Raw genomic sequence first — 17479 nt, 5'->3', positions numbered from 1 at the left:
TCGAGATTTGACCCTTTCTCACCGCTAGAGGCGCTGAGTCGCGCTCGCGCCGCTCAATCTGCTGACGCGCTCTGACAGGCGCCGCTCTGATTGGTCGGTGCAAAAAGTGTTCCGGGTCCGCAGACGCCAACGGTTGGTTGCAGTCTGCGGTGTAGTTTAGTGAACGCACTGGCGCTGCAGCAGTCTCCACGTCTCTGTAAAACGACACTAAAGGATTTCATTTCCTCTCGTGTTTAAAAACTGTAACGTTTCCACTCGGCGAACGATGGCTTCATCCCCCGACGCTTCCGCAACGAGCTCTGCGCTGAACGGACCCGGAAGCAAGCAGAGAAAGGTGGCTCTCATCACTGGCATCACTGGACAGGTAACTCTCACGTCATCTCTCTGGTTTCAGGGGCTTCGTCCGCAAAACGCATGGAATGACAGGCTCGTTTTATTTAAGAAAGGCACGGTACTTCACTGAGGTCTTTGGATCAGAAATTCCTGTTGTTTCCTCGCACTCGTTTTCGGACAAGAGGAGATAGATCCTTCCAGGCTGCTGCGTCCAGACTCTGGAGTGACTCTGGACTCTGTTGTTGCTTTTAAGGGTCAGCTCAAAACCTTTTTATTCAGTCAGGCCTTTTTAAAAAATTGCATTTGCTTTAGGGAATGATTTGACTGTATATTGTTGTATATGTATTGCTCACTGTAAGTATTTTGTGTTTTTATTGTTTTATTCTGTGTTTTTGTGAAGCACTTTGTGACTCCTGGCAGTGAAAGGTGCTATACAAATAACATTTACTTACTTACTTACATTGCCCACCAAGCTCTCATTCGGTTTGGATTGGGTTTATGCAGAAGTCTAAACCTGACCCCATCATCATTGTGTGTTGGTGTAGTCCTGGTTAAATACAATACCATGACTACACATGTGTTTGCCACACAATAGGGACATTCTTACACACACACCGCTTACTGATTCGTAATTTTATTGATTTGATTCATAAAGTGCAGTTTTGTTCGCTCGGAGCTAGCTCACGTCACAACAACACAACGAACGCAACGAAAAACGCTCAAATCCAGCCGAAAAAAGTCAAAAACAGTTGAATTAAAAAAACTATTCCAGCGCGTGTCCCTATCGTACAGTAAAATAGAAAAAAATATACTAACTATATTTACAAAATATAGGAGATAAAGCACAATAAGTGTGAGAAAGAAGAGAGAGCGTTTACACCGGGCTGCCAGCTGTACCAGCGCCTTATGACGTACAGTGGTTATTATGTGCAGTGGGCCACTGAAGTTATTGTTTGCAGTGCAGCTTATGGTCAGTGTAAATATTGTAAATAGGTGTGGACATCAAATTGAAGCAGATGGCACATCCTTGTATTTAATCTAGTTAAAGTAATAGACGAAGTAGAAAAAGCTTCAGTTGTAGTCATCTGGACTCAGTTTGAAAAAATAGACGTTTCGACTCTCATCCAAGAGTCATTGTCAATAAAAGAATTTAGATCGAGAACTCCGATATTAATACTGTTCTGTGGTAAGACCCGCCCATTGGGAGGAGCCTTCCTGAAGTAGAAAGAGTTGTTTGTTTCAACAGAAACTCCCCCCTTGTATCTACCGAGCTAGCCTATTCAGAATCCTCTTTGTCTTTGTGAGACCCTGGCTCAACCACCCTGAGTACCTGATTAGCATCTAAATGTCCTGGTCCTCTACCTTTCCAGGGGTTCAGTATCCCATTATAAATAACAGGAAGATTAAACCTTAGCCCTCCATTTCTGTTTAAAGAAGGTCTTTCTTTTTTAACAAAAATAGCTTCCTTGACTCCTCTTTCAAACCATCTTTTCTCCCTGATTAAAACCTTCACCTCACCGTCTTCAAACGAGTGATTAGAGGCTTCAAGATGGAGATGCACGGCACTCTGAGGTCCTGAACTTGTATTTCTTCTGTGCTGATAAATCCTCTTGTGTAGAGGCTGTTTTGTCTCACCTATGTAATAATAATAATAATAATAACTTTTATTTGTATAGCGCTTTTCAGTGACCCAAAGACGCTGAACATAATAAAAAAGGGGGGGGTATTTACAGACAGGGGGGACAACACGTACAGAACACATTAATATACAGATAAAATGAACAAGACAGAAGAAGTAGAGAGAAAAAGATGGGGATGTAACGTTCTTTACAGCTTTCTTCACTGCATTGGATCGAATAAACTACATTGCTCTGTTTTTGAGTCGGCAACTTGTCCTTAGGGTGAACCAGTTTTTGTCTTAAAGTGTTTCCTGGTTTAAAATAAACAGGGACTTCGTGTTGTCTAAAAATTCTCTGCAGTTTTTCCGACAGGCCAGAGACATAAGGGATAGAAACACCCTTCCTTTTCTGTTCAGTTTCCCTTTTGTCCTGCTTCTTGGTTCTCTTCACTCTGTTGAGAGCCCAAGCGGGGTAACCACAGGCTGAGAGGGCATTTCGGACATGTTTTTCCTCTTTCTTCTTGCCCTCTGAGCTGGTGGGCACACCTTGAGCTCTGTGTTGTAAGGTTCTGATCACACCCAGCTTGTGCTGTAGTGGGTGGTTGGAACTAAAGAGCAGATACTGGTCCGTGTGTGTAGGTTTCCTATATACTTCTATTTGGAGTTTCCCGTCCTCTCCTCTGATCGTGGAACAATCAAGAAAGGCCAAGCGATTCTCCTTAGCGTCTTCTCTTGTAAACCTGATATGTGGGTCCACAGCATTGATGTGATCAGAGAAGGTTTCCAGCTCTTGTTTCTTGATTGTTACAAAAGTATCATCGACATAGCGGAGCCACAGTTTTGGGGCTATGCCTGAGAATGAGGACAGTGCCTTCTTCTCAAAGTGCTCCATGTACAGGTTGGCCACTATGGGAGAGACGGGCGAGCCCATGGCACAGCCATGAATCTGTCTGTAAAATTGTCCCCGGAATTGAAAGTAAGTGGTGTTCAGACAGATGTCCAACAGTTTACATATGTGTTCAGGTGTCAGTTTGGTCCTTTCCTGTAGGGTGGTGTCTTCCTGCAGTCTGATCCTCACCGCTGCTACTGCATCAGAGGTCGGGATGCAGGTGAACAGGGACACAACATCATATGAAATCATGAGGTCATCTGGGTCCAGTTGGAGATGTTTCACTTTATCCACAAAGTTGTGCGTGTTTTCCACATGATGTACCGAATTCCCCACAAGCGGAGCCAATATAGTTGTTAAATGCTTGGCCACATTGTAAGTGATGGAATCTGTGCTGCACACTATGGGTCTGAGTGGAACCTCCTTTTTGTGTATTTTTGGAAGGCCATAAAGGCAAGGCATGGCTTCACCAGGATACAGTCTGTAATACAGAGGCCGGTCTATCGCTTCCTCTTTTTCCAGCCTTTGTAAACAGTCTATCACTTTCTTCTCAGCCACTGGTCGGATCTCTTTTCAAGCGCTCGTATGTGGTCGTGTCCTCGAGGAGGGTGTGGACTTTGGCTTCGTAATCAGCTGCGTTGAGAATCACAGTGCAACGTCCCTTGTCTGCTGGGAGGATGTTGATGCTATGATCTTTTTCCAGTGCTGAAAGTGCTTTTCTCTCTTCAGATGTGATATTTGAAGGCGGTGGTTTGGCACTCTTCAGGGTCGCTGTGACACGTAGCCTCAGGTCTGCAGCCTCCGATTCAGTCATTTTGTTGTTTCTAATTGCCGTTTCAGTGGCTGTGATGTAGTCCTCTGTAGGGATGTGTTTAGAGGTGACAGAAAAGTTGAGACCTTTAGAGAGCACCTCCTTTTCTGCCTGTGTCAGAACACGATCTGATAGGTTCTTAATCCAATTGTTTTTGCTGGTCGCTAATTTGTCTGTCTCAGTCCTAATGTCTAGCTCGACCTCACCTGCATTCTCTTTGTTCAAAAGAATGTTGAACTTCTTGATTTGGCGTTCTTTGCTCTTCCTGTGCTGTGCTTCTTGTGCAGTCTGTGTAAAATCCATCACTCTTTTGAAAGCTTCTTCAGGGAGTATGCTGGTTAATTTCTCCTGTAAAGTTCCTGTTCTGTCTTTCAATTTATCAATTCTGACGTTGTTTTCCTGGATCCTTTCACTGAGCATCTGCATAAGGCTCCTTCTCCAAATCTTCTCTGCTCTGTGTCCTCTGACCGGTGATTTGATCTGCAGGCTCTTCGGGATCATATTGTTCTGTCTGCATCTAAGATTGAACCTCAAGTGATTCCTGTTGTCTGCTAGTTTCCTGGCTACAGATTCGAGTTCCCGAACTAGAGGATTCTAATAGCCCATTAAGATTCTGAATAGGCTAGCTCGGTAGATACAAGGGGGAGTTTCTGTTGAAACAAACAACTCTTTCTACTTCAGGAAGGCTCCTCCCAATGGGCGGGTCTTACCACAGAACAGTATTAATATCGGAGTTCTCGATCTAAATTCTTTTATTGACAATGACTCTTGGATGAGAGTCGAAACGTCTATTTTTTCAAACTGAGTCCAGATGACTACAACTGAAGCTTTTTCTACTATGGAACACGCCTGGACGAATGAGGGTTTACACCGACGTAATAGACGAAGTAATAGTATTTTTTGTTTTTTTGTTCAGTTAGTTTGTATTTGAACTGTGCTGGAGAAAACGATAATAACAGGGGGATACTTATTACTGCCCTATGACACAACCATTTGCACTTTGAGAGCTTGACAAGCCTCTCAAAGTGCAACAGAGTAATTATTCATTTGTCATTATTAATTCACTCCATACATCTGCAGTCACAGTTTAATTTAGCTCTGTTTAGCCCAAGGGGTAAGAGCAGTGGTCCCCAAACTACGGCCCGCGGGCCACATCCGGCCCGCCAAGCTTGTCCAAGTTATATTCAAAAAAAAAAAAATTGCCGTAGGCTTTATTAGACAGTAGATGGAATGAGAAAGAAAGGAAGGGGAATGATGAGAGAGAAAGGAGGACATACAGCAAATGTCTGAGTCAGGATTCAATCGTCTTGTGTGATGTGAACACATTTGAGAGAAACAAGAAAGAGAGACAGCTGTAATTTGTCCTGCAGAAGTGATTTTAAGGACTGGTTTTGGCATAAAATATGGAAAGAACATATTGATTGACCTGAAAACTCTTCAATAAACTAAACAGGCAGTGGACAGTAGCTCTCTAACATAACCAACATCATTTAGTTTCATAGTTCATTGTCATCTCCTCCTTTTTAAATAGGATACAACTTTTTTACACTGGTACAGCATTTCATTCTGTCCTCATTACTTGACCTACATGTCATTTACAAACCTAGGAGCGTGTTCTCTTTCCACACCCATCTTTTCTCTGAATGAAGAGGCAGCCATCAGTTTCCTTTTAAAAACGTCTTACATTCCACCTTGAAGCAGAGCTGACGAACAATAACTGTCAATATTTTTTAATTCACAATACATCCTACATGTACACGTCTTTACGACAGGTCAATTTAAATTGCTTCATTTGTTATACAGTTTCTTGTTTCTTTGTAATGGTATTTTTTATTGAATGTACAGCTCGAATTACGCAGTCCACTTTATATATTTTTGTGATTGATTTAGGATTTGTGTTCTTTTAGAGAATAATTCTAGTTTTAGATGTGACCAGCAGGGGGCACCAGACTCACAATTTTGAGTTCTATCCAGGGAGAGAACAACCAGTTTTTTTTGGATGTTGCTTGTATCATTTCCCCATAATAACTGTATTAATATTATCGTGCAATTATAGCAGGTTCTGAATGGAAAGCAATCCTGTAGTTTTTGTTCAGCATATAATCGAGATGACTTTCTATGACTTTTATTCTGAAGCTCTATTACTTCCTTGAGCATGCAGCCCACACAGTCCCAACCTTTGTGTTGCTTTTCGAGGGGTTTGGCAGCTCTGTAATAAACATCACATCTAAATGGACATCCTTTGTAATGACCCGTGCAGCCAGTGAACGTGTGCCATGATGAACGATGGGCGCTTGAGTGACTTGTTCAGATGAGTGAACAGGAATGCCATTTTAGCCACAGGTTTTTGCTACATTGTTAATTGGCCTCAACGTCTTTTTGTCTGGCTACAATTTGCAACTGGCCGATATTGACAAAAATGTGTCTTTAAATGCACTAGTGTCGGGTTAATTATCAGACAAATGTGAAATATCTATAAATGTAATCACAAAAGTGCAGAAATATCACCTTTTAGCCTTATTTTTGTTGCATTTATTTAACTTTTCAACAATTTACTGATATCAAATTCTGCATTTCTTCAAAACAACACTCTCGATATGATCTAAATTTCAATATTTTGCCCTCCTCTACTTGCACTAACTTGCATTATTATACACCACATTGCATTATCATGTTGTTTGAACTTATTTGTTTCAGATATTATTCTGTGATCCATTTCCTCCGTTTATTCTTTTCTGCCTGAATAGGATTTGGATGTCAGGATTAATTTGATTGTGACTCACAACATGAAATAACCTTGTACTTTGCAAACTTAGTGTGCCCTCTGCTGGGAGGAAAAAAAACAAAAAACATTGAAAAGTGATGGATCCTTCTTTATAGACTGAACAAACATTTTCTTATAAATAATTCTATAAAAGGCAAATGTAACTTTTGCATTGGGTTTTTTGCATGTTTTTTTGCATGTTTTTTATTTATACATTGAACAGTGACCTGTATTGCGCAGATCTGCTCACATCCATGTCCAAACGTTGATGTCAGCAGTATTTGACCCGTCACGTGACCATATACAGTCTGATGTGTTTGTGCTCGGCCCATAACAGGAAACAGTGAGGTGAGGCCTGGGTTTATGGGCTAATACGGCCTCAAAGGAGCCTCTTGTTTGGGAACAGAACTGCAGCTCTTCAGGCTCGTTTTCCATATTGGTCTGGAGTGGAACGCTTTGACCCTGGCACCGGGGCAGGAAAAACACGACACGGGCCCGACCGGCACTTTGAACACTGAGGGGATGAGTGAGGGTCTGCCAGCGCTGGGACCATCTTAGGCTCACGAGGAAGAGCACTTAGAAACCGTCTTGAATATTTGTTAAAGGTAGACGCTGATGGCAGGTCCTAGAGTTTACACGGTTTATTCAGTACTGTAATGTACCAGTCGATCATCTTATTCTGGTTAGTTACACACTGATAAAATAACCATCGGCGTATATCCGACATGACTTAGTTTGTACTTGAAGTTACGCTATTAAACAAGCGAAGTTGGACAAAAATAGTAAAATAAACGATATATATTAAAGGTGCACTATGTAACTTTTCTGCTGAAGGATCAGTCGGTCACTGCTTGTATTCAGGGAGATTAGGTTAACTTATTATTGCCTTGAAAGTTCCACAATTGGGTATTAAACATATTTTCTTTGCACATTCAGTTGTATGTGTTTTTATCGCTAAAACATACTGTGAAAAACATATATATTCTGAGCTCGCCTCTCCACAGATCTGACACGTAAGCCTGCCTGGTGAGGTCACATTCTCCACAGAAACGATCAGCTGGCAGTAAACTTTCGTCTAACACACAACAATTTCATTAGTAATGAATTCACATTTTCTGAGTAAAGTAAAGTGGCATAAACGGCCAGATAAAAACATACATTATGTTTCTTCAAATTTTTTGTGTATAGATGGAACTTATTGTTGATTTAATTTCATTTTGATTTCATTGTATTGTATTTAATTTAATTTTGTTTTTAGTTTATGTTTAGATACTGTTTGACTAATAATATTAACCCATATTTAGTTTTTATTTAACTGTAAAACATGCTAATCAAATACCGTTTTTTTCTGGACTATGAGTCGCACTGGAGTATAAGTCGCACCAGCCAAAAAATGCATAATAGAGAAGAAAAAACATATATAAGTTGCACTGGAGTATGAAATGAGATTGCAAGTGTGAAAATAACAAATAATATCACATATAAGTCGCTCAGGAGTATTAGTATATAAGTATAAGTCGCACCCCAACCAAAACTATGAAAAAAGGTGCGACTTATAGTCTTCTTCCCAGCAGCGGCCCAGGCTTGTATCTCGTAGGCTCGTCGCAGGCGGATCTGCAGTGCAAAGAGAGACTCGAGGATGAATGGCACGACTGGCTCCGAATGTTCCACAGTGTTACAGAACGAGCGGTCGGAAAGTGTGAGCCGCCTGTAGAGATGAGGAGCTACACGGGTGAAGGGAACAAGACCTTTATTGACAGGGTTTTCTACCGCGGCGCTGTCCAGAAACTCTTGATCCATGTGGATGCTCAGGCCCGTGGCAGCAGGATGAATGTCGGGACGTTTAAGGAGAAACATTTTCCAACACCTTTAAACACGCCAGGGTTAGTTTTGATTTCCTGTGGTCAGTCAAGTGTCAAAAAGGCAAATTTGTCATGTTTTTCTTTCCAGCCACTGCCACACCGACCACTCCCACAGCTGCAGTGAACGTGCTAATGACGTTATGTGTTTTTTTCTTGTCTTCGGGCTTATTTGAGTTTCATTCATTTAATTCTGTTCAATTTATTAATAGCTTACATGTGTTGCCAGTCATTTAGGCCGTTGTGTAATGCCACACTGGAAAACTCCAGGTAAAGCAGTAACATCACAGTGGTGACAAGCCAGAAAAGTTACACAGTGCAGCTTTAAATACACTAATTGTATTTTTTTTTTAATTATCTTCTCAGGATGGGTCGTACCTGGCTGAGTTCCTCCTCCAGAAAGGCTACGAGGTGAGTCTAGCTCTAAATGTATTATACCAACAAAAGATAAACTTCTAGTCTATTTGAAGGTTCCTCTGTTTTTCTAACTATGACTGAGTTTGGTGGGATTGAACCTGTGGTAAATATTTAGATGCGTGAAGATGCAGTTGAAAAATATGACTTAAAATCACAGGAAGTACAGCTGAGTTCTAAAACAGAATCCCTCTGTGATGTCATCAATATGCGACATGTCATTGAAAACACTGAGATGGTTCAACCACAATTTTCTGACAGTTTGAAACAATTATTCAACAAAACAAAAGTGTTATATGGTATTATTGTGTATAACTATTGTGTAATTTATTTTGGCTCTTGTTTTCAGTGTGGTTGCTAGGTAACAGTTGTGGAATTACCTATACCTATGACATATCTGCTGGAAGTACAATTATAAACTTTACAAAAATGGTGAACTACATTTTAGTCTAACCTGTCGTATAGACTTCAAGCACTTGCATTTATTGAATGAATCTATTTTTTATCTGACAGGGACACATCGATACACATTAACGAACATTACTGCCACTTACAAGAAGTAGTCAAAATGCTGTTTGTGACCAGTTGTTCCAGGGTCAATGCATTATGATTAAACAATAAAGAATTCAATATTTCTGAAAGTTATCATGATACATGGCTCATATAAATACCTAGTCATTAACAGTTTAGGTTCCAAAGTCCAGTATCGGTACATTTCTTTGTCATGATGCTTGATACTGCTATGATTCACTATATCTGAAGGTTAACAGTTTCTATTATTCATTGAATCTTGAAATGTGGTCAGAAAGTTGTTAAACAGGAAGTTGAAACTGATTGATATATTGAATATATAAATATATATATATATATATATTATATATATATATATATATATATATATATATATATATAAAATTACTAAACTAAGGCACTCACAGCAACTTCCATTAACTGTAAGAAGCGCTTTGACCACCCCAACTTACACAAAACAAATAAACTCATGACTTATCCACACCTTGTTAAATCAATATTACGGTCAGCGATTTCAGTTTCAAAGCACCGCCACGTCACATATACATATTGACTCACACCTCACCCTGAGAAATTCTCAACGTGAGCTTATTAACCTTTATTAAAAACGACCTTTTACCCCGGAGTCAAACCATTAACAGGGAAATGGCTGTTATTATACGGTAGTGTGAGCGAGGTCAGCGCTCTCACCTGCTGCTAGGTGTGCAGCTGCAACATCTGTCAACATATAATGCACAGCAACACTTGGCTTTCACACCACTGAATAAACTCGACGCTAATTGGCCTCAAATTATTACAGTTCATGCAATGCTTTTTCCCCCCCTGGCCGTATGTCATTTCCCTCTGGATGCAGAAAAGCTGGGAACCCATGGCGCGGTCATTTTAAGCCACAGGTGAAACCGAGAGAAAGTAACCTGATTTGTGGCAGAATGAAAGAAAGGTACATAGACAGGAAGTGCACAGTGAATACAGGAAGTGAGGTTGAGGCCCGGTGTCCGCCCACGTTAGGACTCCCCTCGGATCGTGTTCTGTTATCTTATCTGAGCAGCGCTTCCTCATTTATCCACAGAAGAACACCGAGCATCACGCGCCATCACACATCACAGCGTGGGGCAATCAAAACATTGTTGTCAAAGCAAAGTTGGGTAGTACTCAGTTACTCGTACTCAAGCACAGTACAATCACTTTTTACAATTGAACTTTGAAGTTTTCAGATGCCATACTTCTACTCTTACTTGAGTAATGCATTTAGTGTAACAGTACTCTCCCTTAAAGGACACATTCAGCATTATGCAAAATTGACTAACCCTGAGCTTTTAATATTGTTCCCTCATCAAAAACATACCCGCAGTAGCATTTAGCTTCATTCACGCTAGTTTGAGGAATCCTGCTTGGAAAGTCTCCCTCCGAGCATCAAAAATACTCCATTCTGAATTTCTCTGATGTTTGATGTTATATTCTACCAATAACATGGCCCTGAGATCTTCTGCTGGGCAGCAGACAAAGCTAGCATTTATTTAGCTTATTATTTAACTATTTAACTTATGTGATTACCTCTAGTGCCAGAAGATGGAGCCAAAAGTAATTTCTAAGGTGGTAAAAGCCATAGTGACATGGAGTCTGTTGTTATTTGTAAAACCCTTGTTTTTTTTTCTTAAACACCAGATGCCAAAGGTACTAAAGCATGTTTAAAGGTCAATAACAATACAAATAATGCTTAATATTTGTCCTTTAAGTCAAAGTTTGAGTTTTTCTCGCACCAGCCCTTCAGTTGTTGTTTTTCGAAGTTTTTGAGTTTCAAAGTCTTTTGAAAGAGTTTTGTTTGAATCTTATAAAATTATTTATATTAACCTTTTGTTCACTACTAATGCTACATCTGCACGGTAAAGTGAAAACAATAGACAAAGGAAGTTCAAATTGTATCATCCTCCTACACATACTCGTACAAACACGCACATACATATTCAATAATACATTCGTAAACATCCACCATGTGTCCATGTTTTGCGCTAAATACAATATATTTTTTTTACTTTAGTCATTATTGCCAAACTACTTTGTACTTCCATTTGAGTAATGTGGTTTTGACCTAACGGCCTTACTTCAGCTCAATTTATGACGACTCTACCTGCCTCTGAATAGCAGTGACGGGCTAAATTCATTAGGATTTAGACATACAGTATGTAAACCATTCAATTGTTAATATTGTACAACTTCACCCACTTACAATGGCGCTCTAAATACGATCTCTGCTTGTTTTCTAGGTCCATGGCATCATTCGCCGTTCCAGCTCCTTTAACACCGGTCGCATCGAGCATCTTTACCAGAACCCCCAGACGCACACGGAAGGCAGTAAGTATTCGAAAGCCGCGGCACTGCGCCACCGTCTATCGAAGTCAGTGTTTTTTCCAGGGTAACAGTGACATTCGTTTTAGACATGAAGCTGCACTACGGCGACCTGACGGACAGCACGTGCCTGGTGAAGATCATGAACCAGGTGAAGCCGTCGGAGGTCTACAACCTGGGAGCGCAGAGCCACGTCAAGGTACGGCATTCGGCGGGCGTTCGGCGGGCGTTTACCCTGGCGTTTATTTGTGCTTGTGTGACGAGGAGAAGAAGAAGAAGGCTGCAGTTCTGATTTGACTCGGGGGTTGATTTCATTATTCAGGTCACAACGGACAACAAATTATAATAAACGTGACCACATTAAAAGCAACAGTAAGATATTTCAGTTCAATCTATAGTCCAAATAAGTAAACCTGAATGTGATATTATTAGTTATTTTCAGTTATTTTCACACTGGCAACCGCATTTCATACTCCAGTGCGACTTTTTGGCTAGTGCGACTTATTCTCCGGTGCGACTTATAGTCCGGAAAATACGGTATATTGTGCTGTTTTTATGTCAACTAACGTATTATTATAACTTATTAACAGATTTTAAGAATTGCGAATAATTTGGTTTAAAAATGTCGCTTTTGCCCCTATTTGATGTTTTAATGGTTATTTTCAACAGTGTTCACTTAGATTTACTAAAGGGACTTCCACACCGCCGCGGCCGAAGCATCCAGTTTACATTCAAAGTCTATAGTAAACGTGCGTTATCCGCGGCTCAATTTCTTCGTTTTTGCGGCGCGATTGGTGCGTTTTCTTACGCTCTCGACGCTTTGAGCGCGCGTATGAGGCGGCCAAAGCGACGCGCGACGTGCTCAGATTTGTTCAGGTCTCTGCAGCAGATGCGCCGCAGCCGCCACAGCAGCCAATCAGAGCTGACGCTCCAGTGACATACGTACGTACGTACGTATTTCCCCTCGCCTTTCCGGTATTCCCTGTGGAATTCCCCAAGAAGAATCACTTTTTCCTTGCTCGTCAACAATGGCAGACGAAAGACTGATTGTGGCCGTGTGTGGAAGAAAGGAGCCGTATGATGTATTCACGGTGGAATACAGACACAGAAACAAACCAAAAATGCGAAAACAACAGTCTCGATATCTGCAATTTTACACAATGAAAGGCCACACAGACAACAACTCCACTGCTCATGCGACAACACCTCTACTGCGCATGTGCGCAGACAGCTCGAGCGCGCCGTACGCGCGCCTGTGTATAGTGCCCGGGGCGTCGAGAGCGCGCGTCCGGTGCGTAAACCTTTCAAATGTACACGTGCTCAAATTCTGCGTCAGGTGCGATTAGGTGTCTGCGGTCTGTACGTAGCTTTAGAAGTATAATGTGTCATACCAACTGAATTTATTGTTCTTGGAGACAGACAATTTGACCATATCTTTTAATGGGGAACATTGGTTTTGAAAAAATCAGGGCGTCAAAGTTATCAGAGCATGTCTATAACACACTATCAAAAGCCGAGTATTTGCGGTGTTGACAAAATACACAGACGTAACTGTTTCTCCTTCGCCGCGCCTACGCTGAAGTGAGTTCTTACGAGTCAATGTTTGAAAAGGGCTTTGACTTCTGGGAAACGGACTGTGCGTGAGCGTGTGGAGGATGCTGGAGCTGATGAGGCAGGAAGTCTAGTTTTTTGGATGGGTCAGTCCGTGCCACAATGTCCCTTTTGTCTCGGAGATCAGTAGTGGTCCCTGGGGATCTCGTAGCGCCGCCCTCTGGACTTACTGCGGATCTGACGCCGTCTCCAAGGCAGCTCTGATCCTCCCGCCGCAGCCAGGCCTGAGTCAGACTGGACAGAACGGGAACCTTTGTGCAACGTTTGACCTCGAAATGCAGTTTCATGACGATATTGAACAAACTTTGTAAAAAAAACTTCAAACGTCTTCTGAAATGGCGTTCACTCTTTCTTTTCTTTTATTACTCCTGAGGGTTCTGTGCCGCCATGTCGACGCTCAGGCTGGGTTGCGATTTTAGCTATGATGATTACTGTATTTTCTTGAGTATAAGTCGCGCCAGCCAAAAAAATGCATAATAGAGAATTTAAAAATGATTAGAGAACATGATGAATAGCTGTCCGTATGCTAACGTAACACCTTCAGCTACATGACGCACAGACAACAAACTGTCGTAAGTGTCTGGTATGTTAACGTAACATATTAACAGACATTCAGATAACTATAGCCTAAAGAACATGCTAACAAGTTTACCAAATCATCAGTATTACCCCAAATCACTAAATCCACTGAACTTCCTCTGTGTCACTTCTAAACATCTCCGCGAACTCCGGAGGTAGAGGAAGTGCAGATTCTTCTTCTGCGTCCCTTAGAGCCTAGAGCACCCTCTTGTGGTTGTCGGTATGAAAATAATCAACATGTGACACGCGGTTGCCAGTGTGAAAATAACGAATAATATCACATATAAGTCGCTCTGGAGTATAAGTCGCACCCCGGACCAAAACTATGAAAAAAGGTGCGACTTATAGTCCGGAAACTATGGCATCTTCTGAGTGAGATGTTGACGCGGTCGTCCTGGTCTCTTTTTCCAAGTGCCATGTTTTGTATGACAGATGTTTGCTCTTTTAAAACAACAGACTGTTTTTAGCAGAGTGACAGGAGATAGAGAAAATGTGTCAAAAGTGGGAAACATGACGATTCCTCTGTCCACTTCCTTTTGTGGTGAGAGGTCATGATTCTGCTCCTCGCTCCCACACGGACTACGAGGCCACACACGCACTCTCCTGTGTCCAGAAAACCCTGTACCTGTGCAGCGTCGTTCTGTTTATTTCTCTGGACGCAGTAAAACCTGATTTCGGGTTAGTTCCGACCACATTTAGCCCGCTCAGAACAGCTGATGCCACTGGATTACGGGCAGCAGTGGTGTGGGGCCCGTTTCCAGTCTGTGTTACCGCGACGGGAAAGATCGCTCACTCGGCAACTCGCCATCCCCACTGTCCAGTTAACACATCTTTAAAACGTTAGTACAGTATGTGAAGATGGTGCCTCTTGTCGGCGTCGTTTTACTGTCCAACGCCAACAGACTATGTTCTTTAGTCCAATAGATCGGCTTTATCAGGACCAAATCTGAAAATAAGTTTAGTGTCAATGTCAGTGAACCGAAGTCACAAACTAGGAACTTACTTCAAGATAAAACAAATTGACTATATGTTTTTTAGTCCAGTTGTAGCTTAAACAGCCAGATAAAAAACACTTTATATTTAGGATTATTTTTTTGCATTATAGATTGAAATTATGCTTCTAAAATGGACGTGATCATTATTATTTTTTTTTAATTTACTCCCGTTTATTGTGAACTATGGAATCATGAGTATTTATTAACTGATTAATCTTGACATCTCTTATGACGAAAAGGAAAAAGCATTTTATCATTTTTATACGAGTTGTATTTCATTACATTTTGGCCACCGTCGGTCTCGTCCGTGATCCGTCTCGGCGTCAAACTTCGCAGCTTCGTCTTTAAAATTGCGTCTGGTCCGATGAGAACACTTTTCTGCAATACATTTGTGTCATAACTGTCTATTCAGAAATTGTGGTTCAGTTTGAGATGAAGTGTGTCCGTGTGGGTGCTCGTTTCTGCTGTAGTAAACAATGAGCGTGTTCTGATAAAGCCGGGGGTGGTTTCGTTTTGGGAATAGTAAAAGGACAGCCAGCGTGCACATGAACAAGCTGTTTTAGGCTGACCGTTATAACTCTTATTGGATCATTTTATGTCCCTTAGGATTTAATTCCAAAGAACATAGGAGGATTTGTTGGCTTAGAAATAATGTGTGTCTTATTTAGGGGTGTGCCGAAATATCGATATATCTTGATCATACTTCCCAACTTATCTATCATCCCAGGGGGGGATAAGTTAATGCATAAAAAAGCGGGAGATTGCCCCCCTAAGAGGGAGAGTTCAAATTTAATTTAACAAAAAAAAAAACGAACGAAAACACTGAAATGCAAGCCACATGACTTGCAGAAGGCATATTTGTCCCCTTTATTGCTCCTCAATATGTTTCTGTATTGAACAGACCATGCAGTGTTGAACCTACACCTGTATTTCTTTTTCTTCGTCGGTTTGTCATTGTCGGCGCCACTAGTTTCGGCACCACTCACGTCGTTCATCATCATGATGTCAATTTCATATTAAATTCGACCTGCACACTTTAACTTTGTGATTTGCATTCTTGGACGGAAACACGCCCAGAATTAGCGTAATCACAACAAATCTCGTGGCGCCCATGTTAGCTGTTCCCCCCGCTCGCCTTCGTTACCAAAATAAAGGATAACGGCGTAGAAAAGGTCAAATTTAGATTTTTCGATTTAAATATCATAAAATCGAGAGACTCGATCCCGACTAAATCGGGAGGGTTGGGAAGTATGTGTGATACTAAATTTGGTGATACAGTATCAATATTGTGGGCTGCTGTATCGCTATATTGCCGTCAGTAATTTTTAGTATAATTTCCCAAATGATTTTGTGACTTCACTAGAATTGTACTGCTTGATTAAAGAAAGGAATTTTTTTCACGCACACCATCTGACATTTTGACTGTTTTGATGATTAAAATAGGTCTATTTCATTTTCAGTTCGAGCAGGTCGTGGTTTAACAAAGAAAAGTGTTGTTAAAATGTATTGGGTTCTTCATGAGCAATATATCGATTATTGCATGTATCGCAGAACCGTGAGGGACCCTGTGATCCCCAGCCCTAGTCTTATTACAAGCCTCATTCCAATTAGAACTAAAAATGTAGCTGAAAGCAGCGTTTCTCAAACTGTTGTACGCAAGAGCTCTTAGGTGGTACGCGGACACCTTCAGTTCTTGGGTTTCTGTCATTTTTAGTACATTTTTCCCACATTTTTGCTCTTCCTTGACTAATTACTTGGTTCAAACTACTGTGTAAATGTTGTATTCTTAATTAAGCACTGGTTCCCCAATTTAGCTCTGAAAGAGTCCTGTTATAAACCTGCTTTTAGATCTGGTGGCGCTCGGAAAGCCAAATCTTTGATACTTGGTGTAAAATGTTTGAGAGCCACTGGCCTAAAGGGTTCTGCCTGCATACACAAATATTCAAAAGCGCTCGCACTACCTGCTGCTTCTCTTATGGAACTTCATATGAGATATCACTTTATTAAAACCAGAAGGGAAATCTTGTGCCAGAAGATAAGACACAATAAGAAAATGAAAATGAAATGAAGAGTAAAATAAAAAGTGCTATTGGTGACATAAATGCAGGATCCAGATGCTGCATTTATGTGACCAGACGCATATTGCCAGTGTCAATACTAACAATGCCAGGTTTTTATTCTACATACCATCTACGCACAGGCAGGTTGTACTTTTGTTAGTGCTCGATAGTCGACTCGAGAGGGATTGAAGAGATTGACTCTACCCTGTCCCTATACCTAAATGTGCTGTGCCTGATTTTTACTGTCTTAAAAACATGAAGAGCGAGTTTTGCCGTCACGTTAAAGCTAACAACAACTAGCTTGCCAACACCACACTTCCTGCTTTACAGAGAATAAAATTACTCCATGATTTAATGCAGGCAACACACTGCAGTCTGTTTTTTTCTACCCAAATAGATGCTTTTATAACGTGAATGTACTGGGGCAAAACAGAATTGACTTTTTACAGCCCCTTCAAACAAATTTCAACCATTTTCCTAACCTTAACCATAACAATTCCTCTTAATCCCAACCCCGTTCTTAAACTTTGTCACTTCAAACGATCAATCATAGCCGACTGTCCCTCCGGAGCAGACGAGCACCATCTTTCTACTTTTAATGAGATGATTTTGAAGTTTTTGGTGTTTTATTCAATACATTTTCATAGTTCATCTCCATTAAGCGGTCTT

At 41.1% G+C, this 17479-nt stretch overlaps 1 protein-coding gene across 1 annotated transcript in view; it reads left to right on the top strand.

Annotated features, from left to right (window-relative positions):
* The first annotated feature begins 217 nt into the window (after window positions 1-217).
* Window positions 218-17479, top strand: part of gmds (GDP-mannose 4,6-dehydratase) — a 131600-nt gene continuing 114338 nt past the window's right edge. Inside the window, exons 1-4 of the mRNA XM_072439512.1 lie at window positions 218-364; window positions 8641-8685; window positions 11484-11571; window positions 11655-11764. Coding sequence (XP_072295613.1) covers window positions 266-364; window positions 8641-8685; window positions 11484-11571; window positions 11655-11764 — 342 coding nt within the window. The 5' untranslated portion in view covers window positions 218-265. The remainder of the gene's footprint in view (window positions 365-8640; window positions 8686-11483; window positions 11572-11654; window positions 11765-17479) is intronic.

Source organism: Eucyclogobius newberryi, unplaced genomic scaffold (assembly GCF_026437365.1).
Source record: "Eucyclogobius newberryi isolate DKJ021-1_F unplaced genomic scaffold, fEucNew1.0.hap1 SCAF_9, whole genome shotgun sequence".
Taxonomy (NCBI): domain Eukaryota; kingdom Metazoa; phylum Chordata; class Actinopteri; order Gobiiformes; family Gobiidae; genus Eucyclogobius; species Eucyclogobius newberryi.
The sequence above is the reverse complement of the archived record's forward strand: the minus strand, read 5'-3'. Positions and strand labels throughout refer to the sequence as shown.